Source organism: Tribolium castaneum, chromosome 6 (genome assembly GCF_031307605.1).
Source record: "Tribolium castaneum strain GA2 chromosome 6, icTriCast1.1, whole genome shotgun sequence".
NCBI lineage: Eukaryota > Metazoa > Arthropoda > Insecta > Coleoptera > Tenebrionidae > Tribolium > Tribolium castaneum.
Genome location: NC_087399.1, coordinates 2,189,075 through 2,205,837, shown reverse-complemented (window position 1 = coordinate 2,205,837; position 16,763 = coordinate 2,189,075). Strand labels below are relative to the sequence as shown.

The window sequence follows — 16,763 nt, the reverse complement described above, 5'->3', positions numbered from 1 at the left end:
CGAGTGTTTTCCCTCCTACGTTTCGAAAGTCCCTAAATGTGTCACGAGACAAAAGCGGCCTTAAGACTAGAGCCGGTAAGACGGCGGGCCTTTTGCTCGTTTTTTCATGTCAAAACACATTTATTAGCGGGGAAAGTTCGGAAACCGAATGATTTGGCGGTTCTTCGCCGGCAATTAAATTTGGAAATTATTGGCCGGGTGGTGACCCACTTCGGGCTACGTGATGGATCTCCAAATAAATACAACGACGTTTCTCTCACGGTTTTATTTTTTCGCAACCAACTAACACCCGAAATAAATCCGAGCGCTTGTTCCCTTGTGGTGGTAACTCGTCCCTAAATTTACTAGATTTTGGCAAAAACATACTAACATTACTTTAAATAGATGCGAATCCGTTTCGGTGGCAAGTGGAGGTGCAGACGTAAACAAATAAAGCATTTCTTTGCACTTTGATTTTTAATTCGCTCCAACGACTCGTAATTAGGGTTGTTCGACAGGACGCTGCTCTAACACGATAATTACAACGAATTTGTAATTACCCATCAACCACCGAAACACTGACATTATTGTCCCCAAGCCTCTAAAGAACCAAAACCTTAAATTTAATTATTTAATAAAGTAATTTGAAATTCTTAAAAATTATCATTCAGTTTTAATTATAAGTGCAATGCTGTGGTATTTTTATTAAAATGTCATTATTTCGTGAAAAGTTTTATTTATTATACAAGGTGATACTAAAATCTTTTTAAATAATTACTTTTTAATTGGCACCCTTAAAATAGCTAACAGTAATTATTCTGTTATTAAAAGTTGTGTTTTTTATTAATTTCGAAGACTTTTACTACAACAAAAGTATTTTTGTGAAGTTTGTAATTCCAGCTTTTGACAGAGTTGCAGCTAATTTTTAAGTATTTGTAGTCATACTTTGACAAACAATCGTTTCAATTTTAATTTTTTGGTAAAATTTAAAAAAAAAATTGTATTCTGCGTTGGTCATTAAAACTCAATTTTTTATTCGACTTTCAGTTATAAAAAAACAAATCGTAATTGTCTGGGTCACTAAAAATTGTCAGAATTTTATTTTTATTTTGTTTAGAATCTCGTGTAGAATGTTTTATTGTGTCACAGTAAAAATATTTTTCTGAAGTTGGTAATTTTGGTTCTTGATAGAGTGTTGACGGTTGATTTTTAATTATTTGTATACATATTTTCGACAATTGATTAAAAAATAGCTTCGGTTTCAATTTTGTGTTAAAAAATTTTTCAAAAAAAATTGTATTCTGAGTTGGCCACGAAAACTCCAATTTTTTACACTACTGTCATTTATAAGAAAAAACAAGTCGTAGTTGTTTAGAACACTAATAATTGTCAGAATTTTATTTTTATTTTATTTAGAACAATCTCGTTTAAAAATTTTCAATTTGTCACAGAACATTTTTTTTTTTTGAGAACTTGGTAACTCTGGTTTTTGTCAAAATTGAGATTTAATTTTTAAGTATTTACAGATATATTTATGATTAAAATAATAGTTTCAATTTTAATTTTGTGTAAAAAATTTCCTCAAAAAAATTTGTATTCTGGGTTGGCCATAAAAACACCAATTTTTTATACACTGTCATTTATTGAAAAACAAATTGTAATTGTTTAGGTCACTAATAATTTTAAGAGTTTTATTTTTATTTTATTTAGAATCTTGTCTAAAAGTTTTCAATATGTCACAGTAAAAGTATTTTTTGAGAAATTGGTAATTCTGATTTTCGACAAAGTTGACATTTAATTTTTAAGTATTGATAGACATGTTTGAGACAATTAGTTAAAATATGAGTTCGATTTTAATTTTATGTAAAAGAATTTTCCAAAAAAAATTGTATTCTGGGTTGGCCTTTAAAACTAGTTTTCTATACAACTACCATTCAAAAAAAAAACGTAACTGTTTAAGTCACTAAAAATTGTCAGAATTATATTTATATTCTGTTTATAATCGTTTAAAATTTTTCACAATAAAAATAGTATTTGTTATGTTGGTAATTTAATTTTTGACAAGCTAAGACAGCAAATTTTTAAACATTTGTGAACAAATGAGACCAATTGATTGATGAGTTTTGATTACTTTTTTATTATTTTTTGTTTCAAAAAAAATGTCTTTAGTAACTTTAGTAACAGAAATACATCAAGAATTTTTTTATCGCATTTACACATGAATTTTATATCTTTTGTCTTTCTTAAATAAAAACTTAATTCTACAATCGCAGTCCATAATGATATAAATTTTTATAAATACACAGCATTCCTAGCGGCATCTAAGTTCAAGTCATTCGTACTTTTCTTGAAAGTTTTTTTTTAGATAAGTATCTCGAATTCACTGTCATTGCTTATTCAGAGTTGCCAACCTATTTATTTTTTATTTTTTTAAATAACAAATTATTTATTTTTGGTCTAAAGAAACTTAACTTTTTGTAAGAAAAAAACTATACTTATTAAAATTTTGAGAAAACTTAAAATCTTTTTACAATAATTTCAACAATTCGGAACAAGTAAATATATCTTAAAAGTGGTCAATATATTTGCATTTTGTCACTTTATTAGTAGTTTTTACAAGTTTTTAGTTTTTATTCAGAATTTTTTTTAACATTTTTTCATTATTTCTAGGTGTTAAAATTTCCCTTTTTAAATTTCTCAGTTTTCTAAGTTTGTTTCTGTGTAAATTTGGTCGTGCTTTACCTAGTTGGTCCTTCAACCCTGTAAAATTCGCCCTGCTCTTGCCACCGAACCGATTGTAATGCAAAAAAATGCCAATAACATATTTACAATGAGTTATCCTCAGAGAAATCGGACGGTAATCATAACCTATGTACAATGTATACAGTAATAAAAAAATACAACACTTTCCATCCCAACCCAACAAAACTCCTATTCGTCTAAAGAGTGCAAATTCCAGCTGAGGTGCATTAGAAAAAAACGCTACAAACTATATACACAAGTACAACATAAAAGGCTGATTGGCCGCATCAGCGACCGAATCTAAAATTCTCACTCTATGTGTTTTGCACTTGTATAATACATCGAAAGCATTAGAGACATCTAGAAAAGTGATCTACACTTGGTCCTCCATCCAGTCGTCTCAACGCAGCAAAAATGCAGATAATTCCCGCCATGCACTCTAAGGGTTTGTTGGAAGACGAGAACCTGTTCAAATAAGGTTTAAAGACCTTGGGGTCATCGCGCTCCCAAAAATCTTAGTCGAAGCCTTTATTTTCGTACTCTCCAGACCCGACATCCGGTTCCGTCGTGTACGATATGTCGTTGGCGAAAATGTGGACGTCGTCTTCAGCGCGGTTCTTGTACACGGCGGCCGTGATCTTGGGCTTGGTGCTGGCGGCCTTGAGACGCTGCAGGGGCTCGTCGTTGATGTAGCCGTTGTAGATGTGGTAGCCGTAGAAGCCGCTGTCGTAGCACTGCTGGGTGCTGTAGCTGTAGCTGGGGTGCTCCTCGTTCAGGGTGGGGTCCGATTGGGCCAAGCCGGTCCTGATCTGCGCCACCAGGGAGTCGGGGGTGGCACGTGCCGGAGATGCTGTTTCTATGTAGTAGTCGTCGCATTCCTCCAACGTTTCGTCGTCACTGTACCTGGAAGGGACATTGCTTTTGACGCACACTGTACTTGACTTGGGTCACGGTACTTTACTTATTTACCAAAATCGTGTAATCTTAATTATTCATACTTTTTTCTTATCATTAGCAACTTATTTGCTTTGCTTAAGTTTGGATTAAGTCTTGTCAGTTGTTGGTCCCATGTTTCCTTCCGTCTCGCTTCTTTTTGTTTAAATAATTCGTTTTTTATTTAACCTTTTGTCTCTACTTCTTAGACTTAATTCTTTACATTGAATAATACGTTTTTTATTTATTTTAGGCATTGGATAATTTGCAAAAAGTGTAACATTGAACAGAATAATAAAATAATTTAAAAAAAAACAGAAGTAAAACTAAGTAAAAAAAAATAGAAAAAAATAGCTGAATAAAACTGAACAGAAATTAACAGAACCCAAGTCTATTTTGTAAAAAAACAGAATTGAAAAGATAATAAATGAAAAATTATAAACAAAAATTTAAAAAAGGTGACTCAAAATAATAACTGAAATCGTGAAAAATTGAGTAAAAAGTCACAGAAATAAGTAAAGTTGAAAAAATTTGCAAAAAAAACGACATAATTGAGTAGAAATCAGTACCTAAAATAAGGTATAAATTGAGCAAAAGTTATAAGCTGAGTTGAATAAAATTGAAAAAATTAATAGTTTAGTTGTTTATTATACAAGACGATAAAGACATTGTTTATCTACAAGTAAAAAAATGTGACGAAGTTACGAGTGGACAATATTTATGTCGTGTATAATACAACATTTTTTCTACAGCAGAATTTTAAGTTTAAGAGAAAAAAATTATTATTTTAAAGAGCTAAGTTTTAAAACACCATTAAACCATAAAATACATTTTTTTTTCTAATTTAAGTCATTTTTTTAAGTTTAGCTGTGTTTTATGTTTTATAAGATTGTGTGTCTCTTGTCTTGAAATATTGTTTATAGACTTAACAGTTTTATGTAAAACCCTTTTTTTCTTAGTTTTTATATCTTTTAAATTAATATCTAGAAATTTATATAAGTTTAAATGAATAAAATTACTACTCGAAATTTCCTTTAGAAAAAACGGAATTTAGTAAAATTTGAGGTTAAATTCAATTGAAATGGAAAGAAAATGAGTGGAGATTTAAAAACACATAAGTAGGAACGAGTAAAATTGAACAAATTCGAACGATTTCGGAAAGAATAGAATAAAAAAATAAATAATAAAAAAACAAAAAATTCTGCAAAAGAAATGAATAAATACTCGTGGTATTTATTTAACAGAAATTTAGAGAATAAAGTAAACAGTTTTGAACAGAAATAAAAAACTATGAATAGATTTAAAATAATATAAATAATAAAATAAATAAATAAATAAGACTGCATTAAATAGAAGTCAATAAAATTTATGGAAATAAGTAGAGTTGAAAAACTTTAAGTAGATGATAATAAATTTATTGAATAAAATTAAACAATAAAAAAAAGATGAGTATGTGAAGTCTAGCTTAAAGCTATATAACTTGACTTCAAAGAAAAAATAAAAAATATAAAAATAGTACAATTAAAAATGTAATTCTAAAAGAAATAGAAATAAAAATATATGAGAAAATTTCCGAAAAATTAAAGTTTAAAAAGAAAAACAACTGCTATTGTTCCTCAAAAAACAAGAAACAAGAGAGAATTAGTTAAGAATAAAAAAATATTTAACAAAAATAAATTTTTGCATTTATTATCATCATGGCTTAAAACCGTGTGTTAATCAACAGAACTAAAAGAAATTACACAAATTTGAACAAAAGTGAATAGCAAAAAATAGAATGCACGAAAATCAAAAGAAATAAAAAAAATTAAGTAAAAATCAATTGACGGCCTGAAGAAGATTAAACAAAATTCGAAACGTTGTTCAAAAAAATGTATTTCATAAGTGATAGTCTAAAACCACCAAAAACTTTTTTTATAATAAAAACTCAAGAATTTAAAAAAATACAAAAATTAAGTAATAAGTGGTACATGATATGGAATTATAAAAGTGAATAGAAATTAGTAAATTTCAACTAAATGCTTAGAAATAAAAAGAAATGACTAAGACAAATATTTGGATATTTGCCAGAATTGAACAGAAATTTAAAAAAATTAGGCTCGTATTATTTTTTTAATAAATAAAGTAATAATTAAAGCATAAATTAACCAAAGTGGGGAATGGGAGGTCAGGGTCAGGTAGAAACAAAAATAAATAAAAACCAAGAACATGTTGCATTTATTTACATTTTTCGCCTTGATGTATGTTAAATTCGTGGCACTTAATTTTGAAATAATTATGTGATTTTTTGAACTTTTTAACATAATTTATTTCTCGTTACTTTTGCCAAATCGTTTTACCCTCTCGGCACTTTCTTATGCCATTTTAATCATTTCGCAATTACTGTAATTTCAGTGCCTTCCCAAATTATGACATTTCTCAAAAAAGCCCAACCTGTCTGGAGGATTATGCACCAGAGCGCACTGATCGCTCACTGAAACCGACAATTCGGGATCAGCCCCCGACTGCGGCCCCGACCCGGGACTCCTCCTCACTCCCTGCTGCACCTCCACCACAAAAACCCCATCCCGCGCCCCTGGAGAGTACTTCATTGTTGTTTCACGACTGTCTTCCTCGATGTCCTGAAAGGAAATTAATTGTGGGAAGAGGAGAGAAGGATTTTTGCGTTACGTTTCTCTCCTCCGTTTCGACGATTAGGTGGTTGTTCTTCAGGGTCATGGTGATGATGCTGCCATTGGTGCTGGAGTGGTTGTTGCTCCTTATTTGGCTCACACCTGTGTCGTCACACACCTCGACTTCCTCGGTGGTTATCGCCAGATGCGTCTCGCATTTCTGCCAAAATTAAAAAGGGTTTTTTACATGAACACGATTATAATAAATTGAAAGAAACTCCTAATTATAAATAGAAGTAAAAAAACTGATAAAATTAAAGAGAAATTGACTGGAAGAAATCTAGTTTTATTTAGCAATTACAAAATTATTAACAAATTAACGAAAATCGATTCACAAAATTCACAAAATACGTAAATAAACTTGTATGTTACATGTTTAAGTTAGAATTTTTTCTTAAAAATCATGTAAAATATTGTGAAAATTGTTCTTCTTCTTCTTCTTCGTCAAGTCGTTTGGCTCCAAATATTTTTGATTCATTTACGTTTACATTCTTTTAATGCTCTTACGTTTCTCGATGGTTGGACAAGATTGATAATTTTATAAGTCTTACGTTTACAATTAAGCGCCTTATGTGCTTATCTTTTGCTGCATTATTTCCTTATTTCAGCCGGATTTACGTTTACGTGTTCTTATAATCTCTTATTTGTATGTTTCCGTCATATTTTACATTTTCCTGTACTTTATGTTATAGAAAAATTTTCAGACCTGATCCGGGGCTTGAACCCCCGACCTCCAGCGTTGAAAGCGGCGCTTTTACCACTGGGCCACCACGCCCTCGCAAGTGACCGCCTTTTACAAATATTTAAGTTTCAAGACAATTTTTTTTTAATAAAATCAACATTAATTCGCTTAAAAGACAAATATTTTGCACAAATTTGTTCAAAAGTCAGCAAATTAAGTCGAAGAAAAATTTTTTATTTTTTTTTAAATTGCTAGGTACCGTAATTTTTCATCAAATTTCAACGAAAAATACCAAATTAAGTTAGAGAAGACAATATTTTCAAATTTTCAAAGCGTATAAGTTGATTTTTCAATTCAAAAATATCATATATTTTGAGAAATTCAGAATAAAAAATTGTTTTTACCTTTTTTATGACTTTTTGCATGTTTTTGACTTTTGCCGCATTATTTCATCATAAATCTCCAAAAAAATCTCAAAATTTGTGGATTTTTTAAATTCTTTAGTCAAAAATCCTAAAAATTAACCAAATTATCGTCACATTTGTCCCGTTCTTCAAGTATTTTTGCTCAAAAACAACTATTATTGCATTATTTTTGAATTTTTTTAATGTTTTAATGCATTTTTTCAGTCAGAAACTCACTCATTTTTGCAAATTAGAAAGCAAAAAACACCAAATTGAGTAAAAAAATAAAATTTTGTTCTCTTTTCAAAGCTCATCAGTACTTTTTCAACTTGAAACACAAAAGTTTTAAAAATTTCGTCTAATATCAGTTCAACATTCGGCAAATTTAGTATGCTTTTCATGTAATTGTTCTTCATTTCTTAGCTAGAAGCTTATTATTTTCGCTAAATTTTTTCTAAAAAACGTCCAAAAATCTCAAACTTGTAATAAAATTTACAGTTCCAAAGTAAAACTAATTTTTGATAACATAGAATTGAGTAAAAAAAGAAGAAAAATTTAACACAATTGAGCAGAATTGCATTAAAAATTCATTAACTATCATAACTGACATAAAAAAATAAACATGCACAAAGGTTGAAAAAAAAACTGTTATCTATGTCTTACTATCATTGTACAATCTCTCAACAACGGACACCGATAAGAAATCTTTAATTGTCCGTTGTGGGAAAGTGTCCGCTAATGAGAGATGGACAACTTTAATATAAGTTTTTTTACAATGCTTTTGTTACGTTCCTACAAAAATGTCCGTTGTAAAGAAGTGTCCACTGAGAGTTTTTCACTTTTGGTACAGTGCCATTAAAAAAAATGTCGCAGATGTCATAGCAAGTGACACTACTTCAGCTGCCGACAGTACACTAAAGTAGCTCATTAATAATCATATCAAAATCAAATCGTTGAAAGCTTTGATGTGCTCAGGCTCTAATTCGGCCTTGTGGGCAAAAATCGCGTGTGCGTAATGAAGGGTATTAGAGCGATTTGTGAAAATATTAGTAAAGTCGTGTGAATGTTTTCGGGTGCTAATATTGACCCCGCCGAATTCTTATTTGCGGAGTGCAACGGCCCCGTTAAACAAAACAAAACTTCTTTCTTCGTCGATGATTAGGACCAGATACATTGCATTTTTCTATCCTTGTCGGTTTGACTTTGCGAAAGTCAAATGCATCGCGCCGAATTCAGCCGCGAAGTTCGCTCTCACTCCGACTCAGGACCAAAAAATGTGCACCCAACGGAGACGGACAACGCGTCGGACGTCACGTGCAAAGTGCATATCCACTGGTTATTAAACCCGTGTTTTGAACATTATATTGCTATCTATGCAATAGTAGTGACTAGACGAAAACAGTCAAATTTATTTTTAACGCACGCCAAGGACAGGGTCGGACTGAGGATGTCTGGCTGGCATTCATGACTAATCGCAGACATGTTAATTGTGTGCGAATTGCGAGGCGGTTCACGTGACCGATTCTAGCACACGTTTCGCAGAAATGGCATCAAATGAAGACAAAAATTTCGGTTTACGAGATTTCGACGAAATTCGAGACGTGATGGAGATGCGGCGAGAGGGCCCAGCCTTAATTAGGGCCAAGACCCGGCGCACCCGCGTCGTAAAATTTTCCCGCAAAATATTAAACCGTATCGTGTTTGAATCAAAAAATATTACAAAACTGGAAAAATTGAGTTTCAAAGTCAAAGAAACGAACAAAAAGAACAAAAAATATAAATACAATAATTTATTTTAATTTTTATCCACTGACCTCCATAATCCTCACATTGTTAATTTAAATCTTAAAAAATGACACCAGCCTTAATATTAGTTTCCGATTGCCAACCTAAAATTTTATTTATTTCTATTTAATTCTATTATTATGCCTATTCTGTTGAATTCTTTATTTGTGTTCAGTTTTTCAGTCCGTTCAACTTTTTTCTATTTTCTTTCATTTCTTTTTTCTTTTCTGTTCATTCAATATTTGCCAGGAAAACGGAGCAAATTTTGTATGTGACTAAAAATACACAAATTTTGGTAATTTTTTAGTAGATTGTGACGAGAATCCAAAAATCATTATAAAAAATATAAAAAACGCCATTTTAAAAATGAGTAATAAATTTAACTTAATTTTTAATTTGGCAAAATTTGATGAAAAATTCGAATGACAAGTCAAAAAAAGTGCTAAAACTTTTAAAAAAAATTTAACAGAATTTGCTCTTTTGTGTTAATATTGCGATTTAGGCGAATTAAATACAATGTGTTCAAAAATGATTGTTCATCAAGTCACCTATGAAATTTGAACGTATGTGCCGCTTAATTTGTCAAAGTGACAGATGCGTCAAAATAATGCAAAAAACTTTGATCCAAAAACAAAAGAATACGCAATAACAAAAATGACAAAAATATGAAACAAAAACCAAGACAAACTCTATACTTGAAACAATTTTGCGGAAAATTGCAAAAATCTGATTCAAAAATTTGTTAAAAAAACTACAATATTCATTTGAACCAAACCGCACATTAAATTTAAATTCCATAGTCGACTTGATGAACAACCATTTTTGGACACACTGCATAAGAAAAAAGATGTCTCATTTAAATTAAAAAATATTCCGAAAAAAACTAATTTAGACTAAAATTCAAGAATTGTTTACTTTTGACAATAATTTACAGAATTTTCAAGAAAGAATACTAACTCAAACATGTAATATGCCTACTAGATACAGATTTATGTGTATGTATTTATTTATTTCGTGAATTTAGTTGGTTAATTTTACAATAATGTCAAGTATTTTGCCTCAGAAGCATTAAATTTATAATAATTAATTAATCACGCACAATAATAAAAAGAAAAAAAAACGATATTTTTTGCAGACTAGTCTTGAAGTATTTAGTTTTGTTAAAAAAGGCGCATTTTTTTGGAAAATATTATAATTCATTTGAAAATTATCCGAAATTACTTGGAAATGACTGACGCAATTATTTTTGAATTGCGAAAATCACGCTGAAATTCTTTTTTTAGAAACAGATTTAATTGAATAAATTAAAAATTAAATTAAATACGTAAAATATAAATTACCAAAAAAAATTCAAGTAAATACAAAAAAGTAAGAAATGAAAGAAATAAAAATGATAAAAAAAATAATCAAGATAAAATTTAAAAAAATGCAATGTGAGATAGAAAACATCCTAAAGGACAGACAACGAATTTGCAGACAATTAAGAGAAATCAGCCAAAAAAAATTGTTATAGAAAAATTATCTTCGGAATTTTTTAATTTTTTAACTAATTTTTGTTTTACTGAAATTATTATTGTGTATTATTATCAAGTTGACTATGGAATTCCAAATCAGTGTGCCGCTTAGTCCAAATGACTATCGTAATTTTTCTGTCAAGTTTTTGAACTAGCTTTTACTCACTTTATAGAAAAAAATTTTCAAGTGTAGGGTTTGTCTTGATTTGTGACTTTTGTTATTGTTGTTTTTGAATCCGAAGCATTTTTGCATTATTTTGACAAATCTGTCACTTTGACAGCATTCACAATTTAAATTAAGCGGCACATTACGTTCAAATTTCAAAGATGACTTGATTTATGCAATTTATTCGTATTAATTTTGAGACAGGCGTTTGATCTAATAAAGTTTTCTGTACTTTGCTTTTATAAGCGACATTTGGGTCGATTCCAGAAATAAACAGAAGAGTTGTTAAAGTTGTAAATACCCTAGAACTTGACATTTCCACAATTTGTAAAAAATTTTCGCTTTGTCATATTATCTCGCCCACTTTGATTTGCCTACCAAATCGCTCATTACAATATAATCGCAACGGAACTATGTGCCCCAAAAAGCGTGCTCTCCGCCCCTGTGCATCCCCAGGCCGTCAATATTGTCAGCGTAGCAAATGCGGTTTCAAAGGCAAAAAAACGCCCGTTTTTGCTGGTCCATGTTTCCGGCTGGCTTCCATCCCTCTCGTTTCGCATTTGGCCGAGCAGGACGGCACTACAAGGGCCACTGGCTCAGAAATTCGGGAGTGAATGGCCGGCCAAAGACCTGCAGCCTGTTGCATTCTGCACCGGGGTGAATTTCCAAGCTGGCCGGCGCCTCCAGCAGGTGGCCCCGATGATTTTTCGCGCACGCTGACCCCAAATACTAGGCCACGATTCCCCAGCTCCGGCCCTGGCGCAGCGAAGCCCCAAAAGTGCAACGCTTCGAATTGAGGTCACAAATGCACCAAGGACATTCCGTTTGAGCGCAAACAGCCAATCAGAGCAATAGCAAAATAGGCAGGACTGGCTCTAGGCGATTCGCGCCGAATAATTGCATCGAGAGGCCAACGACTCGCTCGTTACGTTTTGGACAACTTTTAAGCAAAAGGAACAAGACGGCTGCGGCCTGTGTGCTCCTTTTATTTTTGCCATCCGACTGCCGTAACCGTCAAGAGATTCGAAAAAAGGAAGTGCAAAATGTCTAATTGAGGCAACAGGATTCGAGTGAATGTGCGAATTCGGCCCTGGCCTCGCGATATTTATAAATAGGACGGGTTCGCTGCAAGAAAAATGCATTAGACTATAAACAAAGTTTTTTTCGGATGAGGCGAGATTTTTTGCCGATTCGCAGACAAGTTAAGACGTTAAACAGCGTCCAGCCAAATATTTCGCAGGTTTTTGCCTCACGGTGACCAACTTTAAAATTTCAAGCATATGCAGGAGCAAAACCTTAAATTGCTCAAATATCACGGCTTGCCTGCAGGTGGTGGAAAGTTGGTCTTCCCACCAATATGCGATTTTTTTCAAAAGAAAATAAGTGTTGTATTTTTTTAAACACATTAGAAGCGTTTACGCTTTATGTGTTTTCCCGAAATTTTCGGGAAAGCGATAAATCAAGCCGATGATTTCTCCAGCGTTGTTGCATGCGAACAATGCACCCATTAAAAAATTTATCCATCGCCAAATTGCTCCCAAACTCGGGAAAAATTATACACCGTTCGTTTATCGCTTTGGGTGCAATTGCAGCGTGCTTATAATTTGATTAATGGACGTGTTTTCGCGAGCAGGTGCTAACAACTCATAACCGGCTTTGCTAGGTCTAGGACTAGGTCACTTTTACTATTAGAGTACTACGTTCATTAATAAATGCAAGTTGTGTGACGACTTGTTCTTTGTCGATAGACAGCGATGCGATTGGCTCGTGGGCACGACGTTTCCGGTTTACATTTTGTAATAAATGCAAATTTATCAAATTGACTTTTTACTTTTAAGGATAATTTATGGAAATTGGTGCGCATTTCCGTAATTACCGACGAATATATTACAATAAAGATAAGGAAAATAGTGTTAATTTGGCTATTTTTCGTAAATGATAAAACTTTCTTTCAACTACAATACGCTAATTAAAAATTAATTAAATTCAAGCGTCCTTAAAAAAGATGCGACAATAGGCAACCAGTAATACACCTGTGCTTGATTTTATTAGTTTATCGCGAATTTAAAACAATGAATAAGGATTAGGTACTTATTTTAACGATTTAGGACACCCGATTAGGTTAAATTTAAATAACATGTTATAAACTTGTACCATTTACACATCATTTCGTTATCGTCTACAAAAAATGTAAAAAAAATTCTTGAAGGATGTGGCTTTGGTATTGCCCGGAATTTCAATAGCTAATTTAATTATGTTGCTAATAATACGATAATTGACAATTTATAATAAACTAGTATTAAAATGATATTAACAAAATATTTTGAAAGCTGTAATAAAAACAAAAATATGAGTATAAATAATTTGGTTTTAAAATAATCCTATATAATGAACACGATATTTAGGTAAATTTTTTTAAAACAAACCCGTTTTCTAATACAATTTATGCAAAATCTTGTAAAATTTTAACGCCCATCGTAAATACCAAAGTTATATAATATATAATATATAATATATAATATATAATATATAATATATAATATATAATATATAATATATAATATATAATATATAATATATAATATATAATATATAATATATAATATATAATATATAATATATAATATACAATGTATTTGCTAAACATAAGAAATATGCGTTAATAATTCTTTATATTAATTCTAGTAGATTTTTGAATAATAATATACCTACTTGTATTTACTGCTAACAAACCAAAAAAACAAATATTATTACTATTTTTTGAATGTTTAAAAAGAGCATAGTTATTAATTTTATGTTACACAGTTAAATATATAAAACTATGTCTTCTATTTAAAAACATTTATAAGAATATTAACTCTCAGTTAAAGTCAATAGTTTTACGATGATTTTATTTAAGTCAACTAGTTTTAATTTTTTCTTTAAGTTTTCAGGTTTTTAAGTTAAGTTTTTAAGTTTTAGTTAAAGATAAATAAACGCTGTAATAATTAAACAACTTAAAGTAATCTTTTTATACGTCACAGAATGTTTTTTAAAAAAATACAAGGCAGCTCTAATAGCACAGAAAGTTTTGGTGGAAAAAAATGTGTATTTTGTTACAACAAATAACTTTTATTAAACAATCTACAAGTAATTATAGTTTTATTACGCCTATTGTTCAGATAAGATTGTTTGGGAGTAAAAAGCTTTAAAGATAAGTACAAGGTAACAACAATAGTATTATAAAACTTTTCTTTAAACTATCTTTAGAATTTATAGTTTTAAAATTTTTTGATGAGACGAACTGGCTGTCAATCAATGCCTTTATAAAAGTAAAAACACTTCAAAGATATAATACAAAGAACTGTGACAAAACTTAAGCTGTATATTTTTTAAATAGTTTTATTATTTAGTTTTAAAGTTTGCTATAAGAGTGTCCATTAAAACTTTGTGTTCTGTAGGCAAGACTATTTTACAGCAACTTATCTACAAATAAAACCGTAATAGATCTAAACAGCATTTAAATTGTTACTTGAGAAAAACTGTTACAATTTTATTAGGCTTGTGTTGTCTTTTTTCTTTTGATTCATTGTTTTTTCTATTAACATTTTCTGTTTTGTTTTAGTAATTAAACTAAAATTACACTGCATCTATTTCATTAGACAAAAAGAAAAACACGCGAAATCTCATAAATTGTGATAAACCTGTACCAAAGCATCTTACGTTAATAAAAAATTTAAAAGAAAACAAAGAAATAATATTTTGCCGTAAAAAAATTAAAACACTGTCTCGTGCCATTTTTAAATAAGAACTTTTCAAATAGGTTTATTAACCTCAGGTTTAACTGTTGATTTAAAAATTAGGTACTTAAAAAATTAACAATTGAAGAAGAAAAATTACATAAAACATCTAAAATATTAGATAAATTAAATAACAAGACACAGATTTACTTGTGCAATTTTTATAATTAAAGACTTCAAGAGGTTAATAATAAGAAATGGACTTAAACACAATTGCAGTTTTTGGACTTTTAAACCAAAATTTATTAGTTTTCTAAAACAGTTTAACAACCAAATAAATAGAATTATCAAAACTTTGCTCATACTTAAATTCCACTAGACGCTATTGCGGTTCTGTTATCTGAGTGAGTCATTTGATAGGAAATTCTCTTATTAGAAATTCATGACCGCACCGTGTTCAAAATTTCTTAGAAGTTTTATCAGTTATGTACGTACACGTCATATCAATATTAACACTAGCTGTGAACTTTTAAAAAAGTTGCATTGGTTACCTTGTCGCTGTTCAGCAAATGCGAGTGCAAGGGCTTGGCGTTATCGTCCGAGGCGTCCCTTTTGGCCATGCCATCATACTTGGAATTTTCCTTTTGTCTTTTGTATTTGGTCCAAAGTACCCTGAGAAATGTGCGCACAGTCTCGCTTGATTTATGTATGAATAATGCATACCTTATTCCAAATGCTGTGAGCAACGAAATAACTAACGGAATTAATGTGGCAAAACAAGCTAGGAACAACGTTTGGAGATCATTCAGACCTGAATAAAACACAAGAGATATTTTTTCGTTGGTGGCCGTTTCCTTACCTGTGTCCACTTCATCCTCTATGTAATACCCCGTCCCGTTGTAGAACAGCTCTTTAATTGACTTTTGTGTTTGATTAAGCGCCGGAGTTGGTTCTAGAAATTTTCGCGAAAAGTTCGAAGAGGTCTCGACGGTGGTGGTGGAGGCCGTCATTTCTCAGCGTTTGAACCTTTTGTGTTTCTTCATGTAGACGAAATTCCACGAGTGCCAATCTAATAACAATCAATCAACAAACCCACCCTGACTATTACCCGATTAAGTCCACAATTAGCGCAAGAGGGGAGAAGTGTTTTTTACCTCGCGATTTGCAACACCCGGAGCCCGAAGTGGTCACATTTTAGGCACGGTTTTTCCGGTTCTGGGGTTAACGTCGTATTTAAACGGGAGATGATGTGATGTCGACACACCTCTGGATGCTGGGGACGACTGCGGCGCCGCATTACGCCATTGATTCCGGGAACAGGGAGCTGAAGACAGGAGAGGAACGACAGGGACGCAAAAATCTGAGAGAATTTGAGAAATTCCGGGATTTTGGTGACGTTTTTTCAATGAGAGGACGGGGCAAAGATGTGGGTTTTGTCCAGTGAAGTCCGGGGGACGTTCTTACGGAGGTTTCCGGTGATTGGCATCGACCCGGACTCGCACATTTTTCTCGACGTGAAGGTTTTCAAAGTGTTACAAATGACGCTTTTTGTGCGGTCGGACTCTCCAGAGGATCTTATATTCGCAATTGTCAATTCCGGGACGATTCCGGTTAATTAGGCAAAAATCTGTGTATTTCTTAATTTTAAACACATTATTTTTTTAACAAAAAATCGTAAATTTAATCATTTTGAAATAAATTTTTGGTCGAAAAACATAACTCAATTGGTCTTAAGCGAAGGAAGTTTGATATTTCGCTTTTCCGGCCGATTATACGTGAGATAAAATATCTTAAATTCTGGGAGGTTTCGGGTAAAACAGACAGAAAATTGATTTTTCATAATTTTAATCAAATAATTTTTAATAAAAAAAATTCTAATTTAAATACAAACAGCCATAGGACAAAACGGATTTTAGATTTAGTTTTTTGAGACGATTTTACATAAAATAACTTATATTTTAAAACTCTCTTAGTGAAGTAGTCAAAAATATGAATTTTTATTATAATCGAATAATTTTTAATAAAAAAATAATAATTTAATAACAAACGGCCATAGGTCAGTTCGGTTTTCGAATTTGGTTTTTTGAGACGATTTTACATAAGATAACATAAATTCTGACGCACTCTAAATGTAATAGTCAAAAATATTTTTTTTTTAATTTTTTAT

The 16,763-nt window shown here is 31.3% G+C and overlaps 1 protein-coding gene across 1 annotated transcript; it reads right to left on the bottom strand.

The window, feature by feature from the left end:
- Window positions 1-250: 250 nt before the first annotated feature.
- Window positions 251-15,912, bottom strand: LOC103314105 (uncharacterized). The gene is made up of 7 exons (XM_008199093.3): window positions 15,751-15,912; window positions 15,456-15,665; window positions 15,320-15,407; window positions 15,148-15,268; window positions 6,325-6,486; window positions 6,088-6,275; window positions 251-3,624 (listed from the first exon to the last, which is right to left on the bottom strand). Exons 2-7 carry the CDS (start codon window positions 15,604-15,606, stop codon window positions 3,237-3,239), a joined length of 1,098 nt encoding a protein of 365 aa, XP_008197315.1. The 5' UTR covers window positions 15,607-15,665; window positions 15,751-15,912; the 3' UTR covers window positions 251-3,236.
- Between the last annotated feature and the right edge of the window lie 851 nt (window positions 15,913-16,763).